Source organism: Jaculus jaculus, chromosome 18 (genome assembly GCF_020740685.1).
Source record: "Jaculus jaculus isolate mJacJac1 chromosome 18, mJacJac1.mat.Y.cur, whole genome shotgun sequence".
Lineage (NCBI taxonomy): Eukaryota > Metazoa > Chordata > Mammalia > Rodentia > Dipodidae > Jaculus > Jaculus jaculus.
This window is the reverse complement of record NC_059119.1, coordinates 301,903-318,027: the sequence shown is the minus strand read 5'-3', so window position 1 is coordinate 318,027 and position 16,125 is coordinate 301,903. Positions and strand designations below refer to the sequence as shown.

The 16,125-nt window shown below is 34.9% G+C and overlaps 1 protein-coding gene across 5 annotated transcripts in view; it reads left to right on the top strand.

The window, feature by feature from the left end:
* Nucleotides 1–16,125, top strand: part of Pcdh15 (protocadherin related 15) — a 1,075,820-nt gene that overhangs the window by 797,501 nt on the left and 262,194 nt on the right. For all 5 annotated transcript variants that reach the window (XM_045137141.1, XM_045137139.1, XM_045137140.1 and 2 more), the window contains one exon: nucleotides 9,690–9,798. In XM_045137141.1, coding sequence (XP_044993076.1) covers nucleotides 9,690–9,798 — 109 coding nt within the window. The remainder of the gene's footprint in view (nucleotides 1–9,689; nucleotides 9,799–16,125) is intronic.

The following is a 16,125-nucleotide window of genomic DNA, read 5'->3' as shown; positions in this document are numbered from 1 at the left end:
GCTGGAGAGATGGCTTAGTGGTTAAGCACTTGGCTGTGAAGCCTAAAGACCCCAGTTGAAGGCTCAATTTCCCAGGACCCACTTTAGCCAGATGCACAAGGGGGCACATGCTTCTGGAGTTTGTTTGCAGTGGCTGGAGGCCCTGGCATACCCATTCTCTCTCTCTCTCTCTCTCTCTCTCTCTCTCTCTCTCTCTCTCTCTCCCTCTTTCTCTCTCTCTCTGTCGCTCTCAAATAAATAAAAATAAAAAACAAAAACTATTTTAAAAAATATATAACTTGATAGCTTTCTGCTGTCTCTCTATGTAATAGGACCAAGCATAATCTAATAATTGTGACAGAATTATGATCAGTTCTAATAGGCTAGGTTATGGAAACCTGACAAACTGTGTATTTTATCCTTTTCCTAAAATTATTGAATTATTATCATAATATATATATATGATATATACACTGTTGTTATTTCATAAGTAATGATTCTACAAAAATGTATGAAAATGGTGGCTTCCTATAATTTTGTTGCTACTACTCTCACTAATGTGGTTTAGACAAAGGTCCATTTATCTTTCATAAAGAAATAATCATCATTTCAATAATTTTATCTTTTTTATGGAAAAGCCTAAGGCTGATTATTGGCTAGTTACCTTTTAGAGCAGGAATTTCTGGAAAATGGTAGAGTTTACAAAATGAGAAGACAAAAAGTAATTTTAGAAAACAGGATTGAATCTTAAGTTTGCTATAGTGGAAAACATCAGTGGTCACACCTACTCTGGAGCTTAGGAAAGACAACGATAATTGGGAGACCTGCCTGCACCAGGGTGAGTTTAAGTCCAGCCTGGGTAACTTAGGAAGACTCTGTCTCAAAATAAATTTTTTAAAAGGGTGGGAAATATCTCAGTGGTAAAGGGCAATTTGCAGATGATGGGTTCAATCCATATTACCAAAATAACAAAGTTTGACTAACTGAGCTGAACTTTAATAGATTCCACCCATCAAAAGGATGATTCCTATGCACACCATTGTTGGGCCTTGAAAGGCCGGGATGCGAGGCCTAGTGGAACTTCCTGAGCCTAGCTAAAGTTTGGTGATCTGCCTCTGGCCAGCTATGACTCAGCAAGATGCCTAATGGCCTCTGGCCTGTTACTTCTGCATAGGAGTTGGAATTCCTGCACTTGCTTAGAACCAATCATTTCAAAAGTCTCAATATACTATTGGCCCTTACCTCTTCCCCCATCCTAGAATCATCACTCTTGTTCTCAACACTATCTGGGCAACCGCCTGTAACAATAAAGTGAGTTTCTGCTTCCACAAGACTCCTGGCTTGGTGGTATGTTGCTGGCCATCGACATTCATCCTCCTCCTCAAACCCTTGGGAGGAACAAGCAGGCCTTGTCCTTCCTCAGCACTACCTGCGGGGGGTGGGGGGGGAGTCCGACATACCATAGTCTATTCCATATTTGATTGTTAAATGCTTCATCACATTGATAGAAAGAATCACAAGGATTATAGTTTAAAAAAAAATGAACTCTACTCAAGTACTGTCTGTTCTGTTTGATGGCCACACTCTACCCAAGAACACTTAGGAATAACGACCCAGTTACATCCATTAAACCCTTACATTGGCTATGCTGTTCATTGTTGTTTCTGCTCTTCTCTGCTACCACAGGCAAGATTGTCACTCTACATCTCCTTAGGCCACAGGAGACAGAAGCTACTGGACATGAGGCAACTATTGTTAAGGGATATCACTGTTTGCTAACTAAGGAATTTGTCACTTTGCCACATGGACTTCTTGCCTGTATAAATCATAATTCTTAAATGCTGTGCAACCCATTATTTTCTAAACATGAAACTCTGACCTCTCCTGTGGCATCCCATAAGACTGAACATTAATTGCAAGGTAACTCGAAGTAATTTTCACCTTAAACACAACACAAAGTTTATGTAATTTTTCATACATCTGTCCTATAATACATACATTCTGTATGATTCAAAGAAACTAAAATGTTTTAAGGGTAGATAGAAAAAGGATATTTTGTTGTTCTTTTTGTTTTTTCAAGGTAGGGTCTTGCTTAAGCCCAGGCTGAGCTTGAATTCTCTATGCAGTCTCAGGTTGGCCTTGAACTCATGGTGATCCTCCTACCTCTGCCTCCCAAGTGCTGGGATTAAAGGCATGCACCACCACACCAAACTCAGGATGTATTATTTTAATAAACTCATATAGAAGAACATGAAGAAACATTGTTAAACAGAAAGTCATAAGGCATTCTGTATTCTATATCAAGATTTTATATTGTTAGCTATATCATTAAAATTGATGTTCATTAATATTTTACTCAATAAGTTTTTATATAAATAGGGTGTTAATTATTGGAAAATATTTTCCACTGTCTATTGGGACTTTATTCCTCTTGGTTATTATATGATGTTTTGATGTTTATTTCTTTTAAATTCATGATTTCATCTTTTTACAGAATAGCTAAATACTTTACAAAGTGTCTCAGAGGGCTGGAGGGATGGCTTAGTGGTTAAGCGCTTGCCTGTGAAGCCTGAGGACGCCAGTTTGAGGCTTGATTCTCCAAGACCCACGTTAGCAAGATGCACAAGGGGGCGCACGCGTCTGGAGTTCCGTTTGCTGTGGCTGGAGGCCCTGGCGCGCCCATTCTCTCTCTCTCTATCTGCCTCTTTCTCTCTCTCTCTGTTGCTCTCAAATAAGTAAAAATAAACAAAAAAATTTTTAAAGTGTCTCAGAGTTCAGTTGAAGAATAACTGTGATGTACATTTTATAAATGACTGTCTTTAGGGGGAGAGCTCAGGGTGCAGCTTCAGAGTTCCTCCGCACTGCCCTTAAACCATTGTCATGAGTGACCTTGTACTCTCTCACAATAATTTTCTATTTATTTTAGTTTGGGATTCACTATTTTTCTCTAGTAGAAGTGATCATTTGATCTATTGCAGTAGAAGGTATAGCAGATGTTTCCCGTTTATAAGCACTCTATTCTAAGTGAGTGATCCCAAAATAATATACACTGCATTTTCCTTATACTTGAATTTCTTTGTGAAGTCATTTTATTGTAAAACAATATTTTGCCTTTTGAACTGTCCATATTTTCTGCCTCTGTGAGTAAAACAAGTAAATTCTGTTTCAAACAAAAACAAGACATCAAACTAATCCATTCTTTGACCTTCAGCTTCTGTTGGCTATGTAGGGCTTGCTGTATCTAAGCAACCTCATATCCAGGTTTCCTCACTGGCAGAAATGCTTCTAGAATATTGGGGAAAAGTCAGAGCACCATGAATGCTGCAAAAAAAAAAAAAAAAGAAAGAAAGAAAGAAAGAAAAAAGAAAAGAAAAGGAAAGAGACAGAGCGCAAATAATGGCTGAGAGACTGTGAATTCTCTAACTTACCAATTATCCTTTGTGAGTGTATTGATGAGATCATGGCAACCACCAGTCTTCCAATATTGAATGGCTAGCATTGACTTTTTTTAACTTCATGTATATGGAGTTAGGCTTCATGCAAATCCTTGTGGTATAGAAGCTGTTTCTGAGCACCCTCTTATCTGATAATATAAAATATGAAAATATTATTCCATCTAAAGTCAATTGAGTAATAATGCTGCTGAAAAAGTGACTGCTTCCTATAAGCAGGGACCCACTCTTGAAAAACATGAATGTTTTTATCATATTAGCTTAGTTTAAGTATATTGCTAAATTTATAATTTTATTATATTTTCTTCTAGGTTTAATGACTTTCTAGTCTATGTGCAGTACCTATATACATGCACCCAACGTGCACGCATAAAGCCAGTGGTTTTTTTAATTTTAGAAAGCTGATCTATGATACTTTCAGTGAACTAAATATCATGCAAGTAATCATAGCTGCAGATTTTTAATCTCTCCATTTAGACTAGCTTTGTTAATTAAGAATAGTTTATATTTCTGAAGCACTAATAAAAGAATCTTTCACAACTTCCATCTTCTTTAAGAAGTCACTCTTGCCACTGGAATTGTGCATTGAAATGTCATTAAATACCTCTGTTACAAAGAAGAAAAAGTGCTAGGTGTGATGGTGCATTCCTGTAATCCTAGCACTCATGAGGCAGAGGTAGGAGGATTACTGCAAATTCAGGACCAGCCTGGGACTACTGAGTGTCAGGTCAGCCTGAGCTAGAGTGAGACACTACCTCAAAAAAAACTACAGAAGAAGAAGGAGGAGGAGAAAAGTGACAATCTCTCATTCTTTATATTTTACAATGTTCCTATAACTTTTAACTGAAATAAAGTCCCTTTAGTAATAGAGAAGTGGGCATTATATTATACCTCAACCCTCTGATCTCTGAGTAATTCAGTAGAAATCTAGTACCATGCATATTTTAAATTATTAATTATATCACATATTAAGTAGTCATGTATTACAGTTATTTATCTAAGATCTTCTTAAAAATTTTTTTGGTTTTCTTATTTATTTATTTGAGAGTGACAGAGAGAGAAAGAGGGAGAGAGAGAGAATGGGTGTGCCTGGGCTTCCAGCCACCGCAAACGAACTCCAGACGCATGCACCCCCTTGTGTATCTGGCTAATGTGGGTCCTGGGGAATCGAGTCTCGAATTGGGGTCCTTAGGCTTCACAGGCAAGCATTTAACCACTAAGCCATCTCTCCAGCCCTATCTAAGCTCTTAACCAGAGAAAATGCCTTAAAATATCAGTTTCTCAGTTCTGGACCTATGCATGCCATATCTGTATCTAGACATGGCTATATCTATCATCTAGAGGGTATGTGTGTGAGAGAGAGATTTAGTAACAGGAAAGTGTCTTAGGAGCAGAGAAATTACAGATTGTGACTACATACTCTGAGAGAATCCTCATTGGGAAGAAATTGTTAAGAAATTTTTTAAAAATGGGAAAAGGCTAGAACTGAGTAAGTTGTCACATTTTAATTACACACACACACACACACACACACACACACACATACATATATATATATATTCCAGAGATGGAGAGTACAGGAAATGAGAAACAATGTGTGAGACACAGTGGCATGCGAGCCAAGGGACAGGAAGTGAAAGCCCTGTGCCCAAGAGCCTAAGAGATCAGCAAGACCTAGCAAGCATAGTTCCAAGAATCTCGCTCTCTATTCTAGATTCTGGAAGGTTCCATAATGCTGGAATAATGAAAATTACACCTACAAAACCAGAGTGGAATGTCAGTAAATGTCAATTTACCTTCCAACATTCATTTATTTTCAATAAGATGTTGTTAGCAAATTATTAATGCCAGCTATCTCATAGATTTTATAATTAAATGAAGCCATCTCTCTGATCTCCCTTTAAAAGTGATGTTATTAATTATCCTGTGAAAGATTGAATTATTTTCTATTTGAAACCTTACTTTCCTTGCATATTGAATCACAAAACATTGTTTCTTCACCAGTTAACTAAATCCACTTAAAACATAATGAGAAAGTTTAGGGGTAATAATGAGAAAGTTTAGGGGTAATAGACCTCCCCACTCAAAAAAAAATAAAATAAGGGACTGGAGAGATGGCTTAGCACTTAAGGCACTGGCCTGCAAAGCCAAAGGACTCAGGTTAAATTCCCCATGACCCACCTTAGCCAGATGCACAAGGTGGTGCATGCATCTGGAGTTTGTGTGCAATGGCTAGAAGCCCTGATGCACCCATTCTCTCTTTCTGCCTCTTTTTCTCTCTATCTCCCTCCCTCTTTTTCTCAAATAAATAAAATAAAATATTTTAAAAAATAAATAGAATAAAATAAAAGCAAAAATGTTCTTTAGTCTGCCTTTGCAGTCTTCACTTGGCTAGAGATGGAAAGCAGTTAGAGAGGAAAAGCAAGCCCATCAGAATAACAGCAGGTTACTCAACACAAACTTTAAAAGCAAGAAGGACTTGGCATGGTGTATTCCAAGCTCTGAAAGATAACAACTGTCAACCAAGTTTACTTTATGCTGCAAAGCTATCTATCCAAACTGATGGAGAAATAAGGACATTCCACAACAAAAGCAGGCCAAAGGAATTCATGACAACTAAACCAGCTCTACAGAAAATACTTGAAGGAATCCTTCACACTGACGAGAAAGCAAAATACTCACAGGATGAAATAGGAAAATTATGTTTTTGAATCACAGTTATTGTGTTATATTCTCTGTTGGATAAGAACAATTGTCAGTACTAATAACATATCTGATATTAGCACTTTTCCTAGAGTTCTAGAAATGTATTGAAGCCTTTACCAAGAGTTTTACTTTCATTACTATCACTGTAAATGAATCATTTCTTTATGATATTAAAATAGCCCATGTGTGATAATGACCTAGTCAAATAATACTGAATGGCTTTACATTAAATATCTTTTATTTCACCTTCCCTTACTTCCAGATTCAATCTCCTGCTATATTCAGGTTTTTCCATATATGTTTTAATTCTTATGATGATTAGCATATTCCTGAATAGTTTACTTTTTTACTTCTCACTATATGGCATTTATTATTAATAAGCAGTAAGTCAGACAAGGAATCCAATTAGCACTTCTCCTCTCTTCGTTCTGTTTGTTGTATTAGTATCATTTTGTATATTATTTGTATAACTTAAAAATAATACAATTTAAACCCCATTGTTTATTTCAAGAACTCTAGATAGTTCTCGTAGTTGACTTTAAATTACATAACTGATTATCAAAAGTAAAACTCACTATGTGTTGGTATCTAGTAGAGCTACAGAAATAGGAGAATGAAGGCAGTGGACAGAGGTAACCCTCAACATCTTATTTGCACTTAATGTTCTGAACGAGAAGCTCAGCTTCCATTTCTTAAAATTGTATGTAAGAAGTAATTTATTCCCAAAGGTTAGAGACTATATGGTATTCTTTGTAATATTTACCTGACTATTAAAATATGATTTGTACAGCCGGAGAGATGGCTTACTGGTTAAGACGCTTACCGGAGAAGCCTAAGGATTCAGGTTTGATTTCCCAGTACCTACATAAGCCAGATGTACAAGGTGGCACATGCTTCTGGAGTTTGTTTGCAGTGGCTAGAGGCCCTGGCTTGCCCATTCTCTGTCTACCTCTCTCTGCCTCTGCGTTTCTCTCTCAAATAAATAATTAAAATATATATTTAAAAAATTAAAATATGGTTTCTGAGAATCATCAGATGTAAAATATTTCTCCAGCCACAGTGTGCAGAAGCTATTCAAGAGCTAATTAGCACAACTAGGGATGATGTAGCTTAAACATAAGCTGGCTTTGATGCAGTTCTTGTAATTAACAAGAAGGTACATTTTGATCTTCCCCTAAAATACAAATTTGAAGGTCCTCAGATATTTTTATAGTATAGGGAGAAAGACATTTATGAAGCAAACTGACTATTAAGGTACTTTATCAGAAAGAGATTGATAAGGAAAGTGAGATGACGAGAGAACAAGAAAGCATGGAGGCAGAGATAAGTTTAACACAAGTAGTTTTGTTTGTACGATGGAGAAAGAAATAATTTGTATTTAATTGAGTAACTTTTATATTGATTTGGTATTTTCATGGTTCAGGATGTACATTTAAAAAAGAGAACACAGTATTGGTAAATTATTAGAACCAATAATTCATTGGAAATTTGACATTATATGTAGGAAAATGTTGTGAAACCAGTCAGGAAGCCTGTGACCAATAAAAAAGCCCCAATGGTTAATAACTGGATTTTTATTGGATAACTTAGCTTAATATAACTATTCTTTATAAAACATGTCACCATTATGCATTTCTAATGAAAATTTAAACTATTAGTTTTATATTAGAATATACGACACATTTTAATGTTCTGTCACTTCATAAGAAATAATATGAAAGAATGTTAGAGTAATTGTTCAGAATATGAAGTTGACAGATAGTGAAGAGGTCATTATTTCTCTTTGGAATTGCCATTTGTATATTTCAAGTGAGGGCTGATAAAACTTAAAGTTGCATTTACCAAATGATGTTCTAATGTCATTTGTTAAAGAATGTGTTGAAGAATATTTCTGGAACATGTTTATATAATAATACTTTCTAAAGTGGTAGAAAAGACCTGTAGAAAATATTTGTAAACCAGCTCCAATGTCTCCTTGAGCATCACATTTCCTAAGATTAACTGTAAAAGCATTTCATTTACTACATATGCAGTACATATATTCTTGTTTGTTTTTCTCATTTTACCTAACTTACAACCACCTGAGAAACTTATGCTATGATGCAGAGTTGAGAAGTTACCACCAACAGCTATAAATGATACATTCTGAATTCATTTATTATTTGGTCCTTTGCCAAAAAAGGTATGCCAATCTTGATAACAGAATTCTACTGGACATTGAATTGAGAAACACTATTAAATATATCCATTTTCATTTTAAACAGAATCATTTTTCAGACCATTATAAATTAAATATACCTAGCTGTCACAATAATTAATTTTAATCACATAAAACTTAAATGTGGGCCAGAGGAATGGCTTAGCAGTTACGGCGTTTGCCTGCAAAGCCAAAGGACCCAGGTTTGATTCCCTAGGACGTACATTAGCCAGATTCACAAGAGGGTGCATGCATCTGGAGTTCATTTCCAGTGGCTGAAGGGCCAGGCATGCCTATTCTCATTCTCTCTCTCTCTCTCTGTCTCTCTCTCTCTCTCTTCCCCTCATTCTCAGTCAAATAAATAAATAAAATATTTTAAAAGCGTAAATGCCATGGCTTTTAGATGCACAAAGTGGCACGTGCATCTGGAGTATATTTGCAGAATCTAGGGTATGTCCATTCTCTTTCTCTCTTGCTCACACTCTTGCTCTCTTTCTTTCTCCTTGCAAATATGTAAAATAAAATATAACAAAAAATGACAAAACTGCTGGGGCTTAGATTACGGTTGAATTAAATATCTATTTTGAATGTGTTACTTTTCTTTTGTTTTGGGGAGGCTTCAGATTGGTTTTTTTTTTTTGTTTGTTTGTTTGTTTGAAGCTTGTCTCACTCTAATCCAAGCTAACCTGTAGCTCACTCTGTCATCCACACTCATGGTAGTACTCTTACCTCAGCCTTTCTAGTGATGAGAAAATAAGTGAGAACCACTGCAACCCAATGAATTTTTAAATTTTTTTTCAAGGTAGGGTCTTGTTCTAGCCCAGACTGACCTGGAACTCACTGTGTAGTCTCAGGGTGGCCTTGCATTCACTGCGATCCTCTTTCCTCTGCCTCCCAAATGCTGGGATTAAAGGTGTGCACCACTACACCCAGCTTGAATTTTTAAATTTTAATGTAATTAATTTAAATGGAAAAATACATAGTGATTTAAGAAGAGATGAATATAGGTAGTACATCTTTTCTAAAACAGATAGCAAAAGGTTACAAAATAAACAGATTCTTTTGACTAACTCTTCTAGGAAGATTAAGAAAAAATGTATTCTTTCTTCCCTGATTTGTTTCTTATGAAAAATTCCCAAAATCAAGTTCTATGCACATAATTGCAATGGCTTTTCATACTGAATTTGAGAGAAACTCAATTCCTCTTCTGATTTAAAATTAACCAGGGTAACTTAAATTATACACCTAGTAAATTTAAGTATAACTATATGCTTGGCTAGTAGCTTGCTGTCCAAAAACTAAAGCATGAAATATCAGTGATACAAATGAACTAAACTCTGTGAATTTTCTTCCAGGAAGAGCTGAACCCCATTGTTGTCACCCCACCAATCCAAGCCATTGATCAGGACCGGAACATTCAGCCACCATCAGATAGACCAGGCATCCTGTACTCCATTCTTGTTGGTCGGTATTTACTATGACTTAATATCACCAGTAATCTCTTTGAAAAATTATCTCAAATAAATGATGCAGTTTGGTAACACAGTTTTCCCTATTGGATGTGACTTATTTGAAAAACTCCATATTTGTAGCAGTGAGGTACAAGTAGACAAGAAGGAGCAAAGAGGAGCTAGGCCACTCTATGTGGCTAGAACATTATCAATTTGTGCTTTGCTTGGAATGGATCAAGGAGCTAGAATTTGAGTAGAAAAATAAGAATATTGTGTCATATTCCCTAAATCTTCAACTATCAGATACTGTATAATACCAAACAGTGGATATTATATCAGATACTAAATAAATATAATTACATTATTTTTAGTTTATATTTGAAAAGGTGGAAAATGTTTGAAAGCACAACATCTGAAATTACATTGTTCAAGTGTAGAAACTTATGTTAACACATAATCAGCAAAGAAAAAAAAAGCTACAAATGCACACCACACTCTAAAATAGAATTCCCATAGCTATACTTTTGTGCACTTTGCCAAGACTCTTAATTTATCTTAAGTTCACTGACAGTGAATGTATCTGCAACTCAGAGACAGCTGTCATATAATCCAGAAGATCCTTCTGCATTTAGACTATGGGAAGTTTCTCTTGACCAGATGTTAGGATAAGGATGGTGATGTCTGAAAGACCAGTCAAGGTTGTTTCATGTTCCTATTGATATTAACTGATTTTAGGATTTGCTCTTCAAAAGGCATTAATAATTTACTTTAAAAGCAGGAGACATAAAGGAGAATATATTTTCATAAACACGGATCTAACAGAGAACTTCCATTGAGACTATATGTAACCAGACAATGTAATGAGAAAGAAGAAAACTCAATGATAAAATTGACAAAAGGTTTTATCATAGAAAATATGTAAGTTGTAAATAAGTATGGATAAAGTTGTTTCATTCAATGTGCCTTTAAATAAAGTTAAGACTCAGTGAGTTTTACACTGAGTACTATTACACATCTTTAGATGTACTAAAAGTGAAGATTTGACCATGCCAAGTGATCATGGAGAGAATACTGAAACCTCAGGCACTGTTGATAGGAACATAAAATGGTACAACTACATTGGAACATTGCTCAGAAATGAAAAAAAAAATATGATGAAAAGGACTCAACAACTTGAATCTATCTTTGATGCTTTATGAATGTGTTGAAGAAGTCACTTTTCAAATCTATGCTGTATTATACCATTTAAATTTTAGTTCTCAGGAAGATAGAATTTAATAATGATGAATAGATCAATGGTTTCTGGGAAATAGAAATTTGTATAGAACACTTTGATCATGTGATCATCTGTATCCTGAGACTGGTGGTAATTCCTTAAACATAATAAACATGTAAAAATTTCTACAACTGTGTTCCCTCTGAAGAATTGATAATACATTTAGATATATCATCTATCATTTCACTGTTTTCATTTTTATATATTTACTTAAGAAAATAATAATTGTGCATCTACCCAGAGACATATCAAGAATATTATATGAAAATGGAAATGTAAAATTTTATTGGCATCCATAACAGTAAATGTTTTGTCAGTCATTTTTTTCTGTTGGCAATATAATTATATTCTGAACTTCACTATAACTCCATCATAATTTTGTTGATGGAGAATACAGTTCTCAATTTTACATTTAAATGCTATTCCTTCAAGTAAGAACCCAAAAGTTTGTAACATATACACAAACATTGTTCTTATTTATAATTAGAAAACATTATAAATTTAAAAAATATAAAAGATTAAGTTTAGTATTCTTTAAGATATTAATTTATAATTTTCTATTTATACTTGTGCAATGTTAATATTCTATGTTTTCCAACAACAAAGCCTCTAAAATGACAGACTAATGGAACATAATTGTCTAACTCATTGGAAGCAAACTATATGGTATGATAGGAAGGATAGGATTCTGGAAGTTGGAACATTTCCTTTAATCTCTGAATGTGGCTTTCTTTCTAGATCCAATTATAATAACTTTCCCATTGGGTTGTTTGATATACAGAAGAGATACCTGATTTATCACTGAAAAGATAGCAATGCTTCTACACAGTAATCACAGAACTAACTGTTAATATGTGTTGCTCTCTTGAAGTAAAACAAGCCCCAATCAGCTACTATTATTCAATTAGGGTCTGTGCTTTTGGCTCATCTTTCCAAATTTCCCACTGTCATCCATTCTGAAGAGAGTGTTACTGAGCTCAATCAGAATCAACAGTGAATTGTACTACCTTTTAAAATGTCTTATTTATTTGAAAGAGATAATGGTTGTGCCAGGGCCTCCAGCTACTGCAAACTCCAGATGCAAGTGCCCCCTTGTGCATCTGGCTTACATGGGTCCTGGGAAATGCAACCTGGGTCATTAGTCTTTACAGGCAAGCACCTTAACCACTAAGCCATTTCTCTAGCCCCTGTACTACCTTTTATATTTTTCATTTAAAATATATCAAGAGAGGGGAGAATAACATAAATTTTAAATAAATTTCCATTTAGTATCACTTAGTCTAAAGAACTATGGACTGATTTTCTATTCATATTTCTAGCCATGTCTCCCATCATATTATTTTACAGAAAACTTTAGTCATCTCATTTAAATTCACATATATAAATATCTATGACAAAACTTAAAAATTCATTATTTAGTATCAAGTATCTAGTCAGTTTCATTTTAAGCTTCTTACAAAGTTTTTTGTTTATTTCATTTTAAAGACAACAATCAGAGGAGTTGGCTTCAGCTAATGTTCACACATTGTGAATGGTATTTTTCTTATATCACTTAAAGCCTCTGCAGATACCTTTGTAAGTTTTCCCCTTCAATGCTTATAGAAGACCTATATGATACAAGGAGGTTGTATTAGGTTGGCTTAAATGATAGTAGCTCAGTATTCCAACAACGGTCTGTACACTGGAGAGGCTGAGAACCCCATAGCTTCTCAGTTCACAAGTCTGGAGGCTTCAGAAGTCCCAATCTGGCATTGAATGTCTGGAAGATTCCTACAGAGTTGTCATCAGTCCCCATTGGAAAGATGATGAAGTTGTTGTCTAACATCAGAGAAGGATGATGACAGCAGCAAGAAGACAGAGGAGAGACACATTCATCAGCACACATGCTGCATGAGGAAGAGAACAAGAGAGAGGAGAAAATGCATGATATGCTTCGTGATTTTCTAATTTTCAATAAATTTCTAAAGATCTCTCAAGATCAACAATATGATGATCTTGTTTACATTATAAAGTTAAGATTTAAATGTAGTTGATCTCTTTCAAATTGTTATAGCTACTGTACTTATTGTTCCTCTAAAGACTATAGTAGTCAGCTTCACATTGCTGGAATAAACCTCCAAACCTGGCACAGTTTTTAGGAGTAAAGCATTTATTGAAGCTTACAGATCCAGGCTAAGCTCCAGAATGGCAAAAGGAGCTAGCCACCATTCCTAGGTGCATACAGAGAGAGAAATACCATTACCAGCACCATAAGCAAGCACACTCCAAGAACTCCTGCAGAACTCAAACACTCTGCATACCTTAGGCTGGAATTCCAGGGCCACCCTCAAACACACCTTAGGGCTAGACCCTAGGATCCACCCACAGTGACACCTCTTCTAGCCAGGCAGCTGGAAATACAAGAAGCTTTGATAAAACTGAATTTACTGGGGGACATTCAAACTACCACATCGGGAATGGCTGATGTTTTCAAGTTGACCACAGCTTCAATGTTCAATATGATGGAATGTGTTCCTTGTCACTTCAGTATAAGTAACAACATGAGATTAATTACATTTACAGTTTCCTCTCAAGATATAAACTATAGATGTTTTTATTTAACATTTTACGCTTCTGTTCAGATCCCATTATAATTCTCATTAGTATTCAAAACTAGAACTAACAGAGGCTAACTCAGGCTCTAACTTAGTGTTTAACCTAATGTAAAATAGACTCCTACCCATCTTAAAATATAATTATCAACCCTGTCACCCACACTATAAGTACTGTACACAGATGAATTTTTTGTCAATTTTCCCATTTTTGGCTATATGCACTAGAGATGTAATGTAAAATTAATATTTTTAAAGTTATCAGGCATAGTTCTTTTGTTTTGGGTTGATGTCAACAACTGAATGCACTTTTAGATTGATATATTTTATTTTTGATATGTCATTCAATTTAATGTTTTATATTAATATGTATAGTATTTATATGAGTCAAAACTATAAAAGACTGATATATTTATTAAGTCAGACTTTGATGTTATCTCAGATGCTTAGATGTTGCCTCCCTGCCTCTCTCCTACACCAGGTGTTAATTATTAATTAATTAAATCATTAACATTTTTGAGACTGAGTCTCTTCCATCATATTACATCATCAGACTTACTATGTAGCCAAGGATGTCCTTGAGTTTCTGATTTCCCTGTCTCTACCTCCTAAATCCTTGGATTACAGGTCTGTATCACTATGTCTGGTTCATGCTGCACTAGGGATCAAATCCAAGGCTTTGTGTGTGCTAGGCAAGTACTCTCCCAACTGAGCTACATCCCCTTCCCATATCAGCAATTTGAGTGTTTTGATTTTTCTTCAGGTTTTTAAATATTCTGTGTATTCCCTTTAGTATGTGTGTCATTTTTCTAAATTCCATTTTCACTTAACATACCTGGAAATAGTTACATTAATAAAGATTATTATTTAAACATATTTTTATTTATTTATTTGATATAGATAAAGAGAAAGAAGCAGACACAGCATAGAGAAACAGAGAAAGAAAGAAGACAGGGCCTTCAACCACTGCAAACAAACTCTAGACATATGCACCACTGTGTGCATCTGGCTTTATGTGAATACTAGCAATCAAACCCAGGCCATCAGGCTTTGCCAGAAAGTGCCTTTAAACTCTGAGTCATCTGTCCAGCCTCAGATAAAGATTCTTTATGAATTTTACACTGGAATTATCATTCATTAAAAGATGTATCACCATCTAATCAGCAAGACCATCATTTGTATAGATTTAGGTGTTTTTTTTTAACTCTAAAAACTATCGTAGCACTAGGATTTCCAAGTCAGAAAGTAAACATTGGATTGGATAAATAAGTGGCAGAACACTTGTCATGAGGGAGGCCCCTTAGCACAGCAGCAATGATAAACATTACTATGTTTTTGATTGAGTAGGCCAGGATCTCTGTAGGCTTTGGAACACACTGTTACCATATTTGTGTCCAAAACTGCCTGCTTTGTTGCAGACTCATCAACAGAATTTGGGATCTAATTCATGCTACTGTTGATCTAACAAATCTAAAATGAGAGTTGGAATCCTTGTAAAGTTTTATTTTGTAATTTTCTTCTTAAATATAGAGGGGAACAGCTGGAAAGATGGCCCACCATTGACCTTTCTGCTTCAGCATCATTGTTTATTAATTAATAATATTTATTTCATTATTATCTATTTTAAGACTATGCTATCCCTATTTCCCTACCCTATTTATAAGTCTCTCCATTTCAGGTATACTTAAAGCTCTCAATACAGATGAAATAGCCATCATCTATAATTAATCACAGGATTTTGGACTATTGTTCTATTTACCCATTACATTTTTAAAAAGATTTATTTTTATTTATTTATTAGAGACAGAGATAAAGAAAGAGAGTGAGAGTGAGAATGGGCATGCCAGGGCCTCTAGCTCTAGACCCATGTGCATCTGGCTTACGTGGGACTTGGAGAATCAAAACTGGGTCCTTAGGTTTTGCAGGCAAGCACCCTAACAACTAAGTCATCTCTCCAGCCTGTATTTATTCATTGCTTTGATTGGATCTGATGTCTACATCTACTCATAGATGACTTCTTACTTTTTCTTTACTTTGGGAAAGAATTGTATGCAGAGAAAGATGACACAATGTATGTTAGGGAATTCTATACAGAGAAATGTTTCTCAACATTCTAACATACCTAAAACCAAAACAAGACTCTGTTTTACTTCCTGAAGTTGATATAATTAGTGGAATAGTTATCTTTAAAAAAATTTTCCCAGAGTGAATAGAATATTAGTTTCTAGGCATTGATATTTGGTTTAATTTGCTAGTCTTTCCTTATTACAACATATGTTGAAAAACTATGCAGGCTATAATAAATATTTATGTACCAATGAAAAACAATTTTATAATCCAAAATTTACTTTTCCTCCACTTAATGTATTTTTATATATGATGGCATTCCAAATTAATTAAAGAGCTCTCTTAAGTAAAAACAATCAGAAATCATCCAAATATCTTCCTTTCTCTTACTCATAAACAAATTAAT